Source organism: Rhinopithecus bieti, unplaced genomic scaffold (genome assembly GCF_001698545.2).
Source record: "Rhinopithecus bieti isolate Rb0 unplaced genomic scaffold, ASM169854v2 scaffold_18466, whole genome shotgun sequence".
NCBI classification, from domain to species: Eukaryota; Metazoa; Chordata; class Mammalia; order Primates; family Cercopithecidae; genus Rhinopithecus; species Rhinopithecus bieti.
The window spans coordinates 771,606-793,268 of NW_016809319.1; the positions used below are offsets into that span (position 1 = coordinate 771,606).

At 43.5% G+C, this 21,663-nt stretch overlaps 2 protein-coding genes across 12 annotated transcripts in view; one reads left to right on the plus strand and one right to left on the minus strand.

The window, feature by feature from the left end:
• Positions 1–21,663, plus strand: part of ZSCAN31 (zinc finger and SCAN domain containing 31) — a 45,148-nt gene that overhangs the window by 4,458 nt on the left and 19,027 nt on the right. For 6 of the 8 annotated variants that reach the window (XM_017889113.1, XM_017889114.1, XM_017889112.1 and 3 more), the window contains exons 1-2: positions 8,989–13,027; positions 13,167–13,257. The gene's annotated coding sequence lies outside the window, so the exon portion shown is untranslated. Of the gene's footprint in view, positions 1–8,988; positions 13,028–13,166; positions 13,258–21,663 lie in introns of those variants that run through there. The other 2 variants (XM_017889115.1, XM_017889116.1) reach the window with 2 other exon arrangements.
• On the minus strand, positions 544–17,197 carry ZKSCAN3 (zinc finger with KRAB and SCAN domains 3). 4 transcript variants are annotated; one of them, XM_017889107.1, is made up of 6 exons: positions 17,143–17,197; positions 7,167–7,635; positions 5,680–5,827; positions 3,893–3,975; positions 3,466–3,589; positions 544–1,865 (listed from the first exon to the last, which is right to left on the minus strand). In XM_017889107.1, the coding sequence occupies exons 2-6, from the start codon at positions 7,566–7,568 to the stop codon at positions 1,006–1,008; spliced, it is 1,617 nt and encodes a 538-aa protein (XP_017744596.1). In that variant the 5' UTR covers positions 7,569–7,635; positions 17,143–17,197; the 3' UTR covers positions 544–1,005. The 4 variants fall into 4 exon arrangements, with proteins under 4 accessions (XP_017744596.1, XP_017744598.1, XP_017744597.1 ...); XM_017889109.1 differs by lacking the exon at positions 7,167–7,635 and having other exon boundaries at positions 17,143–17,189; XM_017889108.1 differs by lacking the exon at positions 17,143–17,197 and having other exon boundaries at positions 7,167–8,218.

Below are 21,663 nucleotides of genomic sequence, written 5' to 3' on the forward strand. Positions count from 1 at the left end.
TTGCACTAGAATAGAATTCCTAGTCTGGTAAAGAAATATGGATTCTTGGCCGGGCATGGTGGCTCACGCCTATAATCCCAACACTTTGGGAGGCTGAGGCAGGAGGATCACGAGGTCAGGAGATTGAGACTATCCTGGCTAACATGGTGAAATCCCATCTCTACCAAAAATATAAAAAATTAGCTGGGTGTGGTGGCACACGCCTGTAGTCCTGGCTACTCAGGAGGCTGAGGCAGGAGAATTGCTTGAACCCAGGAGGCGGAGGTTGTAGTGAACTGAGATCGTGCCACTGCACTACAGCCTGGGCAACAGAGCAAGACTCTGTCTCAAAAACAAAAAAAAAAACAAAAATGGATTCTTTCAATCACAGTAACCCTGCCATCACCTCTGCTCTGCCTATGTACTTGGTAAGAAATTACTTGGTAAGATTGAATCATAATCTAGGTCAGAGAATTGGACACAGGCACAAATGGCCTTGGCGAGAAGTTCTTCAGAAACCTGGATAACATCAGATTTTCAGATCTGTGAAGGTAATCTCACTGGTACATTCAATAAACATTTATTAGCACCTGTGGAAAAGGCACAGAGGGGGATATAAGCCTTTGTGAATCTGACCAACTGTGGAGGATTCATTACAGTCAAAAAGAATGGTCAGAGAAGCAGCCCCCAAATCACAACCATCCACCCAACAGACACCACAAAGTGCTGGTTTAGGGCAAGTAGCCAGTCTAAACATCCATTTAATTCCAATGGGAGAGAACAAACCATTTCAGGTCTTACCTATTCTAGACAACTCTCCCATAGCCTCCTATCAAATATGTTTTGATTCCAAACACCTTCTAGAACTTAGAAGATAATTTGTCTAACCCAGTCTATATTTTCTAACACCTGATAATGGGTAGTGGTAAATAAAGCCCAGCCCACAATTCCTATAGTCGAGACTCCAGGGGGAGTGGCTTCAGATCAGTGACAAATGAGCACCAACTCTGGCATGTATGGCATGGGTCACTGTGATAGGATGTTTCTCCCTACGTGGCTTCTCTGATGTTGAACAAGGTATGAAATTCGGGTGAAGGCTTTTCCACATGCATTACACTGATAGGGTTTCTCACCGGTGTGGATTTTTTGATGTTCAATGAGGCCTGTATTCTGAGTGAAACTTCTTTCACACTCATTACATTTATAAGACATGGGAGTTTCAACATTTTCCAACTGGCTTTCCATCCTACTTTTCCAGGCCTCTCCCTGCTCAGGTTCCTGAACATTTTTATCCCCAATATGGATCCTCTGATGTCTCAGGAGATGTGAACTTCGCCTAAAGGCTTTGCCACACATACTGCACTGATATGGCTTCTCCCCAGTGTGGATTCTGTGATGTTCAAGGAGGCTGCAGCTCTGGCTGAAGGTCTTCCCACAGTCATCACACTCATAGGGCTTCTCCCCAGTGTGGGTTCTCTGGTGCTTGATAAGGTCTGAGCTGTGACTGAAGGCCTTACCACATTCTTCACACTCATATGGCTTCTCACCAGTGTGGACTCTCTGATGAATGACGAGGGCAGAGCTCCCAATGAAGGCCTTGCCACACTCCTCACATTCGTAGGGTTTCTCACCAGTGTGGATTCTCCTGTGTTTACTCAGGCCTGAGCTTTGAGCAAAACTCTTTCCACATTCATGGCAGATGTGCCGCCTCCCTCCTGTGGCATTTTTCTGCTTTCTTTGTAACCTGCCCTCCTGTTCACCAGCTTCTGCACATGTAGGAATCTGGACAATGTCTTCCCTCAGGTGGCACGATATCTTCCCATGCTCCTTTTCTTGAAGCTTCTCGGCTGGAGGCAAGTCCCTGCCCTTAGTCTGTTTTTCACCACCTGAAATAACAACCGGCAATTGTGGGTTATGCCCCGCCATGGCAGGAAAGCTCTGTGATGAGTACCAGGGAGGCAAGAATTACAGAGGTCTATAAATGCCTGGGATGAGGATTTAAGTGCTAGAATAAGAATGGGAATAAAAGGGGAGAACAGGAGTGCTGGGGAGGAGGGAGACCTAAGAATGGGAATGGGGCCATTGGAAAGGTACACACTGGGAGTGGAGGGAGTGGGTGGAAGATGGTGAGGATCCAGGACTATGCTGGGGATATATGTGGTCGTTCTAAGTTCTAAGAATAGTAAGGCAGGGCCATGCATCTAGGATTAGATACTAAAAGAGTTGAACAGAAAGTGACATTAAATGGAGCAAGTGGAAGGATTTCTGAAATACCTTTGAGAAACAGCGATTGGGAGGCTGAGGCTGGCAGATCACTTGAGGTCAGGAGTTCAAAACCAGCCTGGTCAACATGGTGAAACCCCATCTCTATTAAAAAAACAAAAATTAGCCAGGCATGGTGGTGGGTGCCTATAATCCCAGCTAGTCAGGAGGCTGAAGCAGGAGAATAGCTTGAATATGAGAGGTAGAGGATGCAGTGAGCCAAGATTACACCACTGCACTCCAGCCTGGGTGACAGAGTGAGACTCAATCTCAAAAAAAAAAAAAAAAAAAAAAAAAGAAAGAAATGAAACAGTGAAAGTGGAGACTCAGAAACTGGGCACTGATCAATGAAACAATAAAGACAGTTGTGTCGGCTCATATGCCAGGCAGAGGCAGGGTCCCCAAACAGAACTGGATTCAGTGCTGTGAATTTTATGCCACCAATGAGCTACGTGGCCTCAGACAAGTCAGGCAGTCTTCTCAGCCTCTGCACCCTCATCTCTGAGGTCAGGGTCTATAGTCAATGTCTAAGAACACTTCTAACTCTCACAATCTATGGTCCCAAGGCCCATTTTCTAAAGAGGCCCGCCAACTTTCCTCTTCAGTCAGGGATAGGATCAGGAAGGAGTACATCATCATTTACTGGGCATCTCCTATGAGGCAAACCTGTACTTGGGACTGTATTGACTTCAACCCATTTAACTTAACTAGAATACTGGCAGGGAGAGGAGAAAGCAAGGTCAGAAGAGATAAGCAGGCTGGATGCAGTAGCTCATGCTCATGCCTGTAATTCCAGCATTTTGAGGGGCCAAGGCAGGAAGATTGCTTGAGCCCTGGAGTTTGAGACCAGCCTGGGCAACATAGCAAAACTCCATCTCGACAAAAAATTAAAATTAAAAAATTAGCCAAGCGTGGTGGTGCATGCCTTTAGTCCCAGCGGTTTGGGAGGCTGTGGTGAGAGGATCACTTTAGCCCAAAAGGTTGAGGCTGCAGTGAGCCATGATTGTTCCACTGCACTCTATCCTGAGTGACTGAGCAAGACCCTATCTCTCAAAAACAACAACAAAAAAGAAGGAGTAAGGAGCTAGTCAGTAACAGGTTTTCAGAAATGGTGATTGTGAATCCAAACACAATAGGGCTCAACAGCTTCCAACAACTCAACAGGTTCTAATGCACAAAGAATGCCAAGAAACCTTAACAGAAATTAGTGCCCTTTGGTCTTACCCAGGGAGACCAGGCTGCCATGGTTCTCCTGCTTTTCATCTCTACAGCGATTCCCCTGAGATGAATCCTGCTGTGTCCATTCAGGGGTGACAGTCAGGGCCACATCTTCCACTTTCAGCAACCCCTAAAACAATAGGTAATCCCATTGAAGAAGGGGCTGACCAAACTGGTGGAGTAGGGAAGATCTGGGAAGCACCCCCAACCCCCATCCCTGTCAACAGCTGGTAATAAACAGGAAAAGCCTCTTAAGTGGGCACCTAAATAAAGTTAATGATAACCTCAAGATAGATGAGAAAATGCAGATCCCATTTGAGATCTGTATGGAGGATCTAGGATGGGAGAATAGGGGAATGGGGAGTGAGGAGTCTTCACACGAAGCTCAACAGTAGTGAGGGGCACTGGGGGAGGGATAGGGGCTCTAGCTCACCTGGGACTCTGGAGCAAGCCTAGAAGCTACCACTGTATCTTCTCTGCAGCACCTTCCATGGGCAAGCACAGGGACCTGGAGAACTAATGAGGAAAGAAGCTCTGTATGAGATGTACCCTGGCATTCAGCCTCCCTGCCTTGTGGAATCTAAGTTAAATAACTGGATTAATAGATTCCTGTCTCACGTGATTGAGCCCAGGAGTCTGAAGATGCAATGAGCTGTGATTGGGCCACTGCACTCTAGCCTGGGCAACAAAGTAAGACCCTGTCTCTCTAAATAAATAGATTCCTGCCAAACAAGTTTATACAGAGTGTGCTCCTTTCCAAAGTTCTTGGTCCCTACCCGCTGCAATCTTATGGCTAAACATACCTGTTGTGCTCTGCAGATACATGAAAACAATGCAAAAAGGCAGGATCCTTGTTAGCAGTTGTGAAATAAAAAGAACATAAAATAAAAAAGTTTTCCATTTGAAGATCCTTTGAATTTTGCTAGATATAGGAGGAAAAATTGGATTTTGGGTGAGTATATCTTAGTAGCTGTTAAGGTGCTTGTCGCTTTGGATTTGAAAAGCTAAGAGGAGTCAGACAAAGCTGGGCTATGAAAAGCAGAGTAAGGGTCTGGCTTTATACAACCTACTGAAATTCAAGAGAGAGGAAAGTAAAGAACTTCAGGTTTCCTTATTATTCCTTATATAACTTCAGGAAGCATATATATTCCTCATATATTCCTTATATAACTTCAGGAAGCGAATTTTTAAAGGGGCACAAAACAGGTGGTTTAGGCTAGAACCTCTGTTGAAAAATAAAGATCTCATGTTGGCTAGAACATCCCAGTGGTGTGTGTCTTGGGAACTTGTACATGTGTTTAAGACACATGAAAGGATATCTCAGAACATACAGCCATTTCCTATGCAGTGAATTTCATATTACTTTAATAACAGACCCAGGATTTAGAAGATTTATACCCTTTAATTTGCAATAGTCCTATAATTTATGAGATTGGCTGGCTGGCTTTCCAAATTCTGTTTACTTTCTGCATAGGACTTCCCACTGTCATACGAATTGTATTATTAATGTGTTTATTTGCCATCTTCCCCACTTAAATGTAAGCTCCACTGGAACAAGAACAGTCTCACTGACAGTTCCATCCCCAGAGCTAACTGGCCACCACATTGGAGGCCTCCATAATTACAAGTTAAACAAAGAAGAACAAAGACAAGTAGCTGGTATACACAATGTAGTAGCTTACACCTATAATCCCAGCACCTTGGGGGGCCGAGGCAAGAGGATCACTTGAGCCCAAGAGTTTGAGACCAGCCTGGGCAACATGGTGAGACCTCATATCCACAAAAAATTTTTTAAAAAATTAGCCAGGCATGGTGGTGCACACCTATAGTCCCAGCTACTCAGGAGGCTGAGGTGAGAGGATCGTTTGAGCCCAGGAGGTGGAGGTTACAGTGAGCTGAGATCGTGCCACTGCACTTCAGCCTTGGTGAAACAGCAAGACCTGTCTCAAGAAAACAAAAACCAATACAACAAAACAAAATCCAAACAAGAACCAATTCTTTCCAAACCTAAGTTTTACTAATATCTTATATACTATGTCCAGTCTTGGTTGGAAAAGTTTTCCATCATTATGTTGGAAATACTCCTTTTAGCCTCAGTCTTAAATGAGAGTTGATCTGTCATGGGCATATACACCACCTATCAATGAATTTTGTTGGCTATCCTTAAATGAAATTGGATGAAGTCTGCAGAATTCATACTGCCTAGAAAATAATCCTTACCTCTGTCTTGTAAGGGCTGGCATCCCAGAGATTCATGCTTGAGCAGAGCCTTCATTAGCTGAAATTGGCTACTTTGTGACTCTGGGGCTGGTGTCAACAATGCCATCTTGCAACAGAGCAGTTCTTGCCCCTGGTCAACACCTGAAACCTAGAAATCATTTGTTCTTATTTTCATTTATTCATCAAACACTTCCATAGAATTACCTAGGTGGCTGGCACTATTTCCAAGATCATTATAAATGTTAACTCATTTAACGCAGAAAACAATAATCTTATAAGGGAGGTATTATTATACTCATTTTACTGATAGGGAAATTAAGGCATAGCCAGTTTAAGTAGCTAACAAGTGGCAATGCTAGGATGGGAGCTCAGGTAGAATGATGCCAGAGCACATGTTCTTACCATTACTCTATGCTCCTTTATATATACATTTGTGTTTTATGTAAACCCATTGGAAACTGGTGCAAAATTCTCAGAGAATATTGATACCTTTAATTATCTGAAAAGGGGATTACAATCTCTAGTTCACAGCATTTGGGGGACCCAAATAACATCACAGTATGTGAAATCACCTAACATGGCCTGGCATATGATATGTCCTCATTAAATGCAGGTTTACTTCCAGACATTTATAGTATTATAAAATTACAGTTTTCAAGTTACTTTCTCATGTGCAGCTCAGAATTTCCCACATCCTTTATAAAGAATGAAGCTAAGAGACTTGCACTGACTTTCCACTGTTACAGGGCTTGGGTGCAATAGACCCAAGTCAAGAACCTTGGTATCCAGCTCACCATTTAGAAGGCTCTGGCCACACAGGTCCTCTGAGGGTGTGTGCACAGGGACACAGGATGATGCAAAGAGGACACAGTCTCACAAAACAGGGAAGAACATGGAGGTAAAAGTAGGCCCATTTTCTACCATAGGTTCATAACCAGTGGTCCATGAACTCCTTCCCACGGAGTCCATGAATTTGAACAGGACAAAAACTAATCTTATTTTTAACTGGTCTTTAAGAGAAAGTTAGTATTTCCTTCAACTATGAATGGAAGCAACAAATCAAAGTAGCATAAGCAGTACCCAGGACTTTGTCACCAATAGAACCTGTAGATGTTTTTACATCACATTACAACCAGGCAAACAGACACTTATCACTACTTTGTAATTGCCAGTTATAAGCCCTGTCCCTAGGTCTTATTATTTAGTGTACTAATTTAAAAAAACACATATGACTTTAATACAAATTTAATACTTTGCTAACTGTATGTTGATATGATTGTGTTCTTTTGTAACCCTTAATGGTTTCTTTATGTATTTAAAAAAAATTATTCTGAGAAGGAGTCCGGGGACTTCACCTTACTGCCAAGGAGGTTCACGGTACAAAAAGAGATGGAGAACTCCTGGATCTTAAAGGAATGCCCCTCACTCCGATGTTGAGATTTCAGGAGGAAACAGACCACAGCGCTCAGATACTAAGTTCTTTCTACCTGCGGCGCCGGCTCATCCAGCTGCCTCTCCAAATACTCCAACAGCACCACCACCTCCTCCCCGCTCTCTGGATGCTGCTCCCGCACCCAGCTCTGCAGTTTCCCTGGCAGGATGGTCAGGAACTGCTCCAGCACCAGCAGCTCCAGGATCTGCTCCTTGCTGTGCATCTCAGGCTGCAGCCACTGTCGGCAGAGCTCTCGGAGCCGGCTCAGCGCCTCGCGGGGACCTGCAGCCTCCGGGTAGCGGAAGCCTCGGAAGCGCTCGCGGGAGCCCTCAGAGCCCAGATCTGGGCTACTGGGAAAACCGGCCTCTTCTTCCTCCACCTTTATGACCAGAAGCTCCATCTGGTCTTCTGTAGGCTGGGCATCCAGGGCTGTGCTTTCACTTAATTCTCTAGCCATCCTGGGCCAAGGCAGTACCTCAGCCCTCACTCACTCTAGCTTCCAGCGCTATTTCTGCAGAAGATTCCTGAAAGGTGGGAAATAATTATTAACCAGTAAACTTGCAAGTAGTCCCTTCTCTCCTGCCCAGGAGCCCAGAGACATCTCTGGGGAACTGCTACAGAAATTTCTCCATGTTCCACCACCCCAAGCCTGAATGCCACAGTAAGGTTCCAAAGGATGTCCTGGGGTGATCCTGGACATCCCCAAACCCCGGACTAATCAGGAAAAAAACTGAAATTGGTGAGGATCCAGGGCACTTCCTGGTCTCTCTAGGAAGCTCCTCTCAGTGACTTGCTGAGTTATCCCATTAACAACCAGGTCTGTGGTTGTCTAAATTCTAAGACGAGTCTAACGATTTCCTGCCCTAATCCTCAGGACTTTCAATATGAGATAGCAAGTCCAGACCGACTGGACTGATCCCAAGGAGCTGAATTCTACCAACAACCTCAACGACCTCATAAGTAGATTCCTCTCAGAGCTTCCAAATAAGAGCCCAGCCCTACCAACTCTTTGGCTTTGGCCTGAGAAGACCCTAATACTGAACTCAGCTGAGCCTGCCTGGCCTTCTGACCCAGAGAACTGGAACAAACAAGCTGATTTTTTTTTTTTTTTTTTTTTTGCTTGTTTGTTTTGAGACAGAGTCTCACCCTGTCGCCCAGGCTGGAGCGCAGTGGCATGATCTCAGCTCACTGCAACCTCCACCTCCCATGTTCAAAAGATTCTCCTGCTTCAGCCTCCCAAGTAGCTGGGATTATAGGCGTGTACCACCATGCCCAGCTAATTTTTGTATTTTTAGTAGAGATGGGGTTTCACTATGTTCACCAGGCTACTCTTGAACTCCTGACCTCAAAAGATCTGCCTCGGCCTCCCAAAGTGCTGGGATTAAAGACATGAGCCACTGCGCCCAGCCCAGATTTTGTTTTAAGCTGATAAATTTGAGGTAAATGTTATACAGCAATAGAAAACTAATACAATTGATTCTATATCTGCAGGTTCTGCATCAAGAGGTTCAATTAACCACAGCTGGAAAATATCTGGGGAAAAAATAACAAAAACAACAATTAAAAAATACAAATAAAATATAATATAACAAGAATTTACAAAGCATTTACATTGTATTTGGTTTATAAGTAATCTAAAGATGATTTAAAGTGTACAAGAGAAGCTGAGCCTGGTGCCACACTACTGCAGTCCCAGCTACTCAGGAGGAAGAGGCAGGAGGATCACCTGAGAGCCCAGGAGTTCAAGGATGCAGTAAGCTATGATTGTGCTGCTGTACTCCAGCCTGGGTAACAGTGCTGAGACTCCATCTCTTTAAAAAAAACAAAAAAAGTATACAGGAGGATGTGTGTAGGTTATAGGCAAATACTATATGCCATTTTATGTAAGACTTGAGCATCCACAAATTTTGGTATCAGTGGGGATCCTGGAATGAATCCCCTACAGATAGTGAAGGATGGCTGTACCAGGTCTTATCTGTGGTCAAGGTACTGCAGTGAGGGGAAGAAGGATAGAAGGCCCTGGACCAAAAGAAATAGGACTGAATTAACAAACCTTGGCTGCTTGCTAGTGAGACCCTCAGTTATATCTCATGTGACACTTGCCCAAAAAACTGGCAAAATATTCACATTAAAATTCAGCTGGAAGTAGGGTTTCTGCAGGTTCTTCTGATCTATGGGCTGGAGGCCCTTCAGTTTCTCTCAGAAACATCAAGGAAGCTGAAAACATCACCAAGCCCTTGCCCTGGAGAGAGCACAGGCTGCCCCTGGTCTTTGCCACCTCCTCAGTCTGCCACTCTCTTTCTTCCCCTTCAAGACTGAACTTCTTGAAAGAAAGCCCTCAGTCCCTGATTCTAGTCCTCACCTCCCACTAAGCCTTCCACACACTGTAGGCTGCAAATTACCAACACCACCAAGATTTCGCCTGCAGAAGTAACCAGAGACTTCCTTCAATTCCCATTTTTCATGGCCTCTTCTCAGGCAACTGGCTGAGGATACTGCCCCCTTCCAGAAACTCACTTGTCCTTTGTTTCAAGAACCTTCCCTTCTCCTGCTTTCCTCCTTCCTGGTTCTTTTCAGCTCCCATCATAATCTGGTTAAGTGTTCTGAAGCCAGGTTTCCTGAGGTCATCATCATCCTGGTTTTACTACCTACTAGCTCTGTGCCTCCCTTTCCTTATCTGTAATAGGGATAGTGATAGTAGATAGGGCCTTTGTAAGCATTAAGTGAGTGTATAACGTCTGTATAACAGTGCCTGGTGTGTGGACATAAGGAACATGGCTGTGCTGCAGCCAGGCAGGCATAGGCCGAGGTAAACATCCTGCATGACTCAGTGGGATTGGAGCGCAGGCACACAATTCCGTGCATTATATAATCACAGTTATGTAGCCATAACCTGGGGAGGCTCATCACCTGGCTCTAAGACACTGTTGTGAGGTGTATAAATGCAGCACTGACACTGTGAAAGAGCTGCTGAGTAAAGCCATGTCCCATCTACCTGCTGTCTCTCAAGTGTTCTTCCAGCTCCCTGCCCCCCCATCCACCTACTCCCCTCAGACCTCAGCTGGGGCTTGAACCTGACATTTGGCATAGTGGTCAGGATGAGGTGAGTGGGTCTCCAGCTCCCAGGCTCCCGGGCCAGCTATGCAGCCACAGCATGAGCTGTGGCACCCAGTGGCAGCCGTGGTGTGAGGATGGGCTCTGGTGGAAACATGGGCGACACTGGACAGGCCCTCCACGAGTGTGAAGGAGCTGAAGCACCTGGAAGTGCACAGCACCGAGGAGTGTGCCTTTGCCAACAGAGTCAGATGGGCATTTGTGACTGTGCTGCAAGAAGTGCATGCCCAGTCTCTGCTGGACGCAACGCAGGGAGGAGGAAGAACCTCCATTACAGGCTCACCCAGTGGTCTGCTAGAAAATAGAGCATGAACAGCCACTGGGCCCCAAGGGTGGGCCTAGAGACCCCCTACCATAGTGAAGGACATTTCATATAGTGTTTGTACCCCCACTGAGTTGCAGGAGTTAGGTAAGCAGTGCCAGTAGCATCTGGGGGAGCCCCTCCCTGCCTGAATTCTCTCTCTCTGGGACAAAGGAGCTGATCCATTTCCCGCTCCGCCTCTGAGATGGAAAAGCTGGCTTCTTTAATTACAGTGTGGACTGATGCAGTGAAATACCAGAAACTGTCAGTAGATGGCAGTCGTATACAGACTTGTGCAAGTCATTCGTGAAAAGGACATTGCTGGGCGACTCGGTCCCGCCGGAGCGTTCCAGCTCAAAGATTACCTGCTGCAGTCAGGCAGAAATGTAAAGCCTGTCCTGTTTGATTGGGAACTGGCCAAGGTGCCGGACTTAGGGGGACACCGGACAACCAAAGGCCGTATGTGGACTCGGCAATCTACTGGTCCCTAAACCTGAATAAGTTTCCGGGCAGAGCTGCATTTATTGACGGTTATGAAAGCTGGTCAGTGAAAGTGAAACCTGTACCTTCGGAGCTTGGCATCGGCCGCTTGGCTCCCCGCTTATGCACTGTGTATGTCTCTCCCATGCCTGAGGACAGGCTGGGGTGGATGTTTTGCACGGCTTGGCAGCTGTGCCATCTATCATGGATTTGATAGACCACCTGACAACAGAACTGGGATGGTGCCACTGTGTGGTGGACTTGGCCAATGCATTCCTCTTAATCGACATTGTTCCAGAGAGCCAGGAACACTTTGCCTTCATGGGAAGGTGATGATGGACTTTCACAGTGTTGCTGCAGGGATATATGCATAGCCCCAACATATGTCATGATCTTATTAATGATGTTATTATATTAACCTCTGATTCTCTTGCAGATTTAGAAGCAGCAACGCAGCCTCTTGCTTGGAATTGGGATGATGCGGCTGAAACCACCTTCCTGGCAGCCAAACAGGCTATTCAGCAGGCACAAGCCCTATGGGTAGCTGATCAGGGGCACCCATTTAAACTTGATGTGCATATGACCACAGATACTTTTGACTGGGGCTTATGGCATTGCACAGAGCTCTTTGGAATGCCAGTAGACTTTTCGTCCCAACTTTGAAAGGGAGCTGAGCTCCGGTATTCCTCGACAGAGGAGTTAGTAACTGCATATGCTGCCCTTTAGACTCATGACAGCCTGGCAGGATGGGCTACAGTCGTTGTGCGCATGACTTACCCAACAGCAGGGTGGGTATGCTCATGGGTAACAACCCGCACACTGGGATGGCACAGACATCCACGTTTGCAAAGTGGGGTGCCTAAGCCTACTTGGAACAGTAAAGTATGCTAAGTCAGGTCCCTTAGCAGCACAATTACAAGAAGTCTTAGTACCTACTATCCTAATGCAAGATAAGGCTATGGGACCTGAGGCACCCCTAGACCCTGAGCCTTCATCTTTTAAGGAAGGGCATCCCCGCATTCCCAATAGGGCGTGGTACACAGATAGGTCTAGCCAGGGTGCTACTGCTGCCTGGACTGCTGTTGCAGCCCAGCCTAGTACTGACACCCTATGGTTTGATACCAGGTGTGGACAAATTAGCTAATAAGCTGAACTCAGGGCAATGTATATGATGATCACCAAGAAGGTGACACCTATGGTAATCTGCACCAATAGCTGGGCAGTTTATCAAGGCTTAACCTTGTGGCTAACTACCTAGAAGTTACAGAAGTGGTTAGTCACTGACCCATGTAGGGCCAGGCCATGTGGCCAGACCTATGGGAGAAAGGATGACTTCCTCCAACCAGGTATGGGGACAAACAGTAACCTGTTGTTGCCTGCCCCAATGCTCCTAAAGGTAGGGAAGCAAAAAACCTGGCTTAATATATAAAGCAACATCGGGGTAACATCACCATGGGGTGATTGCCTACTATAACCTGAAATTATTGCTCCCTGTATTACTACTGTGGCCCGAGTGCCTACAGCTTATGTGTCAAGCCTCTATGTATACACTGGGCCTGTGTGCCCAGAGCCTATGTGTCAGACTTATGAGTCAAGCCTGTGTGTATGTATCAGCCCTGGGTGCCGAAAGTGTGTCTGTCAGGCCTGTGTGCCAAACCTATATATTGGGCCTGTGTACCTAAAAACCTATGTCTCCCTCGGCCAAGGGGGTGGAGTGTAAGGTAAAAATGGATGTGCTTTGGTCAAGAACAGGCTGAGGCAGATATGCAGGCCAGTGTGACTCAGCGAGTCTCGAACGCAGGCGCACCACTCCACTTGTTATATAACCTGTTTGTGTAAGCTCATACTTGACTCACAGCCACTATTGTGTGTAAATGGTATAACTGCCCTGCTGACACTGTACATAGGACTCATGCCCAGAGAGAGAGGGAAAAACTGCTGACCCTGGAAGAGAGAACTGGCCGCCTTGCAGACTGACAGAGGGGAGCCAGGAATTAACAAGCATGCCAAGGAGTACAGCTGTAAGTGTGGGAGCGGCAGAAGCCACAGAGCCGGTTGCTGAGAAGGGCTGTGGTCGGAGGAGGCACCCGAGACAGAGGCAGACAGTGTGAGAGCTGCAGCAGCTGCTGCTGACTAAAATAATATTTTACCTGTCTACAGGCCCAAGTGTTCTTTCAACTATCTGCCACCCATCCAACAACTCCCCTCGGACCTCAGTATGGGCTGGAAGCTGACACTTGGCATGACAGTGGTAAGTACCATATACATATTGGCTAATAGTATAATTCATTGGTCTTTCTTTTTTTAAATAAGAGTAGGCCTGGTGGTTCTGTTCTTGACCTTTTCTTTTCTCTATCCACAGTCTTCCCCAGAACTATGTTTAATACTTGCAAGGTTTTAACTTCTATTTCTAGGCTGTAGACTCCTGATCCCTATCCTGAGCTGCCTCCCAGATAGTCCTATATGGAAATCTTGCAAACAAATCCAATTCAATATGCCCCAAATCAAACTGATTTTCTTGCTTCTTAATCTACTCCTTCCTCAGTATGGTATTCTCTAGAAACAATAGCACCAGCCACCAGGTTTCCTCAGAGTCATTACTTTGTAATGGATGATTTCTATATTTTAGGAGGGAAAAGTAAGATATTCTGAAAGACAGCCTATCCCAGAAGCCATGAGACCTGGGCCTGATCTAAGAGGGAAGGGAAACCTGAGATTCCTGTGAACCAGCTAGGACTAGATTTTAAACTAGAAGTGAGTGACTGCAAAATTATTTGACTGGACTCAGATGTCAGTAAGTCTGTCTTTACTCAGTGGAATGGAGAGGCTAGAAAATGTAAGGCTGGGCCGGGCACAGTGGCTCACGCCTGTAATCCCAACACTTTGCAAGGCCGAGGTGGGTGCATCACAAGGTCAAGAGATCGAGACCATCCTGGCCAACATGGTGAAACCCCGTCTCCACTAAAAATACAAAAATTAGCTGGGCATGCGTGGTGGCAGGTGCCTGTAGTCCCAGCTACTTGGGAGGCTGAGGCAGCAGAATCGCTTGAACCTGGGAGGCAGAGGTTGCAGTGAGCCAAGATCGTGCCACTGCACTCCAGCCTGGCAACAAAGCAAGACCGTCTCAAAAAAAAAAGTAAGGCTGGTAGAGGTTACAAAGGGAAAAACAATTTCAAATCTGTATCCCGAACCTCTATTCCTCAGTCCAACTCTCTATAGTTCAAAGGATGGTAGGGAATAGAAGGAAATTAGGAAACTGAGAGAACCCATTGATTGTTACAAATGAAAAGTAGCAGAAAACACTTCCTCCTAATAAGCTGCCACAAGAGATCTGGGGCACTGCTACATGAGCTAATAATACCAAAATAAGTGATCCTAAATCTAATCTAGTCTTTAGATCCAAATACCAGTGTACAGGCAAAATATAGGAAAAAATTATATTAAAGGCTTTCAAACTTTGTTACATATTAGAATCACTAGGGAACTTTTAAAACTCCTAATGCCTTGGGTACAATCAAGATCAATCAGGCTGGGTGCAGTGGCTCACACCTGTAATCCCAGCACTTTGGGAGGCTGAGACAGATTGCCTGGAGTCAGGGGTTCAAGAACAGTCTGCCCAATATGACGAAACCCTGTCTCTACTGAAAATACAAAAATTAGCTGGGCGTGGTGGTACACACCTGTAATCCCAGCTACTTGGGAGGCTGTGGCATGAGAATCACTTGCGCCTGGGAGGTGGAGATAGCAATGAAAAAAAAAAAAATCAATTAAATCACTCTCTGGGGGTGGGACTCAGCATCAATAACTTTTAAAACTTTCTAGGTGATTCTAATGTGCAGCTGAGTTTGAGATCTAATAAGTTAAAGATACTAAAAAGAAGCAATCGACCAAATCCAGAATGTGAGGCATTTTATAAAACAGAAGGTTCAAGTTCCTCAACAAATAAATGGTATTTTTATCAAAAGGAGTGGGAGGGAATGGGAACAGTCATAGATTAGGAGACTGAACAGACTTATCAAATAAATGCAAATGGTGAACCATATTTGGACCCCACTGAAAACAACTGTAAAAAGACTGTTAAAAAAAAACAAACTGTAAAAATATTTGAGACAATTATTTGAAAATCAAGACAATGATATCAAGGAATTACTGTCAATTTTGTTACATGTGATGATACTATGATTATATTAAGATAAAAGTCCCTATATATAAGAAATTGACACTGAAGTACTTGTACTTGTGAGTGAACTAAAATGTTTCCATCTGCAATTTGCTATAAAATGAAAGAGAGGAGGGATGTAATGAGGAAAAAAAAAAGAAATAAAGAAAGAGGGGGAGAGGGAGGGAGGGAAAGGAAGACAAAGAAAGGAGGGAGAGGGAGAAAAAGGAGAGAAGGAAAGAGGGAACAAGTAAAAGGGAAGGAGGAAGACAGAAGGGAAGGAGGAGGAGAAGGGAAGGAAAGAGAGGGGAAAGGAGGGAAAAGAAGAATGAAAATGACCAAAAGATGATGGCTGAAGCCGAGTCATGGTTATATTGGTGTTCACTGTAACATTCTCTCTACAACTAAATGTGTTTAAATTTCTCTCCAAAATTTTAGAAAAATGAACAAAGTCCTAATTTCCTTCCTTCCTGAATAATACAGTCAAAAAGCATGAAGGTAGGGTCAAAGAAGGCAAGAGAGAGCCACAGCCCAACCCAGAGTGAATCTGGAGCCCAAGTGGAATGAGGAGGGTGTCCACGGTGGGAAAGGGAGGAAGTCTATGGCAGGAAAACAACACTGATACATTTATATCATTTATTCCACAAACTCCATTTAGGTTTCACTACCTGGACCCTACTTGGATCTGAGCCAAACTGATCACAGTGGGAAGGCACAAGATTGGGAAATTGGCTGCAAACACAAATTATTTATCAAATCAGTAAATATACTGACGATAAGGAAAGGAAAGTTTCTCATTAACAGAAAAGAGTTACAAGTCTAGAAAAGAGAGTTAACCCTGTCGAAGTTGGGTTGAAATGAAGGGTGTTAGTATGAAGCCAGTTTCAGGCTAGGGCCTTCCTGGAAGCTCAAAAACTGGTGCCTCTCCAGCACTAAGCAGGACATCAGATTTTGCTAAAACCAGGGGTCCTCGTCCTTTTCACTATTAAAACTTCTATTGTTCCTCCTAATCTCCAGCCAAGGAAAAGGTACCCCCGAATCTTAAAGCCTTTGGGAGTTTGAGTATCACAACGTACAACACAAACCAGTTTTGGTCTTTGCTTTGGGATAGGCTCTTTTTCAGAGTATCTTATTTTTCCCTCCTAAAATATAGAAATAATCCATTACAAAGTGAATTGATGAATGACACTAAAATTGAAAACAACCGTACAAAAGCCAGTAATTAAAGATAATGTGTCATCATAGTTATAAATAATAATAGTACTACTAATAAAAGCAAATCTTTAAATCATGCTTACTCTGCACCTTACACATATTAATGCATTCAATCCTCACAACAACCCAGTGAGTTAGGGAATATTATCCCATTTTGCAAAATAGTAAAATGAGGCAGAGAGAGGTTAGGAACTAGTGAAAAGTCACACAGCCAATTAGTGGCAGAGGCAGGATTCGAATCAGGTAATCTGACTCGAACGTTCTGGCTCTTGGCCAGTACCACAGAATAATTTAAAGACCTTGAAACTGACCTTGTTACCAGGCACTGCAAAAATGTAACAGCTCCCATTTTCGAGGCTTGGCTATGTGACCCATGCATCCCGTCTCCAGATACCCTCAAGAACCAACCCAGACACTCGGTAACGGTTCTAAACAAGGGACACTCATATTGGGCTCTACGAGGGAACGCCGAGCACCACTTCGTTCAGACGCAGAGCGCCCTTCCCTCCCCACCGGCTTCTCGGAGGGGTCTCCCTCCTTGGGAGCGGAGGCTGCAGGAACTGGGGAGGGAAGGGCCTCTCTCCACAAATTCACACACACACACACACACACACACACACACACACACACACACACACACACACCTGCAAACGCACCTCTACCAGGGGACAAAAGAACTGCAGGACCGATAGGAGGAGAGCCGCGGGATGAGATTTAACCCCACAGTGGAAGGCGGACCCCCAACCGGCGTCCGCTACTCACCCCATACTCACAAAGTGCTCGAAACTAGCAAACCACCCGCAAGGCGGGGCACAGAAGCCACTTCCGGGCCTCTCTAGCCACCTCCCTGACAGACTCTGTCGTTTGCTAGCTCGACACCTCGTTTCCCCTCCCCTTTTGCTATTAAAGCGGCTTTTGATTTTTTATTTTTCCAGCTATAACTAAGGGAGAAAGGCAAGGTGCAGAACTCTTTCCATAATTTGCTATATTTGCGAATAGAAGGGAGTAAAAAGAATCTAAACTATGCTTGCCTGTGTGGCACAAAGAAGCCCTGGAAAAATAAATCGGAAAATTAATAATGGTGGTTACCTATGAGAGGTGAACGGTCAGAAACTGAGTGAAAAGGGGGACAAGAGTGAGAAGGAAAGTGTTAGGGTACGTGTTTTAAATGTACTTTTAATTTTAGAGTTGATTGCATTGCCTAATTAAACTATGAATTCTAAATACATGAATTTTAAGGAGTATGCTGCGTGGTTTACATAGAAAATCCAAGATAATCTAACACTCAAATTATGATGATTAATAAGAGAGTTTAGCAAGGTGGCTGGACTTTTTAAAATTCATGTTCACAATCACATTCTTCATCAAAATTATAAAATATAATTTTAAAAGACAGCTATCACAGAAGCAAAGAAACACAAAAGATACCCGAATGGAAACATTAGAAACTTTATTCATTAAGGATAAGTATGTGAAATATATACCATGTCTATACAAATGAGAACTCAATATCATAAAGATATAATTCCCCCTTCCTAAAATAATACACACATTCAGTACAAAGCAAATTAAGATTCCAATTATGCTCGGTGGAACTTGACTAGTTGATTTTAAATTTACACGGAATAATTAAAGAGTGATGAATCCAAGACATTTTTAAAACAAATGAAGGAGCTGCAGAAACTTGCCCTATATAATTTATTATAAATTTATAGCAGCTAAGACAATATAGTATTTGCACAACTACAGACAAATAGACCAGTGAAACAGAAGTGAGGACTGAGCAACAAACATGTATGTGTGGCTGCTTGATATATGACAGAAATTGCATTACAAATCGGTGAGGAAGAAAGGAGCTACTTGACAAATAGTACTGTAATATTTGAATATCTAAATGGAAAAAAAATAAAATTGGGTTTCTACTTTATATGTTGCACAAAAAATCAATTCCAGTAAGCAAACTTTCAGACTTTTAAAAGAAAATTTAGAATCATTGCTCTTTTTCCTATTCACAAGTTTGCTTCTATAGAATCATTTTTTATGAGCTCAAGTAAAGTAAGATTTCTTTTAAACTGCACAAACATACAAACTATAAGGAAAACAATAAATAAATTTGACCTCATTAAAAATTAAAACTATATCAAAAGATACTAGAAACTAATGGAAAAGAAAATTAAATTAAAAGGTTGGGAGAAGATATTTGCAACACATACAGTCAACAAAGGATCAGTCCACTGAATATATAATGAACATCTCCAAATGAGTAAGAGAGAAAAAGTCAACAATCATGCAGAAAAAAAAAAAGAAAAAAAAAAAAAAGCAAAAGATATGCACAAGCAATTCCCAGAGAGGAATCTTGAATGACCAATAAACATAAGCATATATAGTTAATCATTAGCAATTAAATAAAGGCAAATTGTAAATCATTTTATACCAACACTGATAAGAATGTGAAAAATTTTTAGACTCTCATACATAGTTGCTGGGACTATAAATTGGTACACTCATCTAAAAAAGCAATTTTGAATTATATAGTAAAGTTGAAATATATGGTAAACCTGAAAATGATACACACATTGGCCCAGCAGCTTCAAAGGACTTACCCTGTAGGAGCTCTTGTACATAAACAAAAATGTTAATTGACTAATCTAGGCCAGACATAGTTTCAGATGCTCAGGATATAACAAAGGCAATAAAAGGTAAAGACCCCTGTTCTCATACAGCTAATGTTCCAAGGGAGACTGAATCAAAAATAAATAAATAAATAAATAAATAAATAAATAAATAAATAAAATAAAAACAAAGAAAAGAATTAAGCAGAATAAATAAATACATAAACTGGAATGGAAGTTGATAAGCACTGTGGTTTTAAAAACGGGAAAGAGAGGAAGAAAAAGAAGAAAATCAGGGTAGAGAGATGAGAAGTCCTGGCATGAGAGGGGGCTAACTTCAATATAAATAAGATGGTGTAAGTCTGGTGACATTTTGACCAAGATCTGAAGGAGATAAAGGAGTTAGCCCTCTGCATATCTAAGGAAGAGTGTTCCTGGTAGAGGAAACAGCAAGGGAGCCAGATTGGCTGAGGTGGAGTGAACAATAGAGGGTATCAGCCATAAGGTTACTCTGGGATTTTTAAGCAAGAATTTTAGTGAGTTGTGCTTTCAGGAATAACACTCAAGAGAAGTTAAAGAAATAGGGCTAGGCAGAGTATTTGAACTGTGGTGCAGTTACAAGAGAGGCTCCAGCTGATCCTCTCAGGAGCTCAAGGGATGGGACAGTCCTTGAGAATTGCTTTGCCTTGATGTAAGGGGCATGAGGTGGAAGGAATGTAACCTTCTGTGAGGCAACTTTTTGACCAAGGAAAATTCCCAGAGACAGGCTCAATTAAGAGACATCAGCTACCTACTCTCCTGTTTGTTTGGTATAGTAAGAAATGGAAATAACTATTCCAGAGGAATATTTATAATTTCCTTTCTTCCTGAGGAAATTTATAAGAATAGATTAGTAAAAAGATTTACAGTTCCTAGTGTTGTAGCATATCTTAAAGTCATAAAGGATATTTACTGTCTCTCTCCTCTACTATCCATTCTAGATTCCCCTCATCCTTTACTATCATCTGTGATCATTTAGGTAGTTTACCTGGTAGGTGACCAAAACACTCTGGTAACTATGTTCCTCTCAGATTGTGGCTGCTGCACTTGTCCATTTAATAATAAAGATTGTACCGAGGAGGCTGAGTGCCGTGGCTCACACCTATAATGCCAGCACTTTGGGAGACTGAGGCAGGTGAATCACTTGAGGTCAGGAGTTCAAGACTAGCCTGGCCAACACGGTGAAACCCCGTCTCTACTAAAACTACAAAAATTAGCCGGGCGAGGTGGCGGGTGCCTGTAATCCCAACTACTCAGGAGGCTGAGGCATGAGAATTTCTTGAACCTGGGAGGCAGAGGTTGTAGTGAGCTGAGATCATGCCACTGCATACTGCATTTCAGCCTGGGAGACACAGAGTGAGACTCAGTCTCAAAAAAAAAATAATAATAATAATAAATAAATAATAAATAAAAGATTGTACTGAGGAGAAGCAAGAAGCAAGAGACAACCTAATGGATAACATGAGTGACAAACTTCACTTTTCCCTGTCCCCACTGTGTAATAGCAGACTTACCTTCTCTTGATATTGGAACCATCAACTTCTGCCAGGGCGGTGACTCCTCTTCTTGTCTGCTGATGTCAGAAAAAGGAGGTGAAAAAATCTTTGTGGCAGCCCTACCTTTCCATTTACAGGGACTCCGTATTTGTCATGGTGAAAATGTTCTTCTAGGAACGAAGACTTTTGGACTCATAGAGCCTAGAATCAAGAGGGTGCATAGAAAGCACATCTTTCCCTATGTGGATCACTAGGAGTGAGGGAATTCAGAGCTACTTATACCTCTACTCCTTTGTTCCCAGGCATGCATACTTGCATACTAGGAAACAAACACTACATAATAATTATTGTCTTAGGGTGTTTATACTTTGCTCTGGAGGATGACACCCCATTGTTTCAGGGTATCATATGTAAGTTGGCATTTTAGCTATGATTTCAAATCTATGCTCTATCTGGCCAGCATGTTCCTGGTGGCTAAGTATGTGATAGAACCAGTGGATCCCATGGTCATGTGCTCACTGCTACACCTTCTTTGAATGTATGTGAAGTTATGCCAGATCCTATGTGAGTGGATCAATGATTCTATATGTTCTTGGATAATAGTACTAGCTGAGTCCTGTGAGCAGACAAGGCAAACCCACACCAGAATATTTGTTAATTCTAGTCAAGATGAATCACTTGCCACTGATGGGATTGGTCCCCTCATGATGTGCTACTGTATCAATACTCAATATTAATTTTTGTTGCAAGTAAGTTGGACATTCAGTTGTAGCCAGGTGCCACTGAGTGGGGAGAGACCATGCTGTTAGACATAGATAGCCTCCATCTCTGCTGCTATGTTTACCTTGTTCATGACTCCATCCTGCCAGCACTGGGGTAGCTAATGATGGAGGCTGGTTAATATAAACCAGCAAGGTCATTCTGTCTGCTTATTTGTTCATTGCCTTTTCCATGGTGAATGTTCTATAATGGCTTTTAATGTGTACAACAGAGATCTTTGGACTTTCTTCCCACTCTTATAGGTCCATCCACATGACTCTCTTTCCCAGACCTCTTTGTTTTCAATCTTCCAATCATTTTTCTTTTCTTTCTTTCTTTTTTCTTTTTTCTTTTTTTTTTTTTTTTTTTTTTTTTTT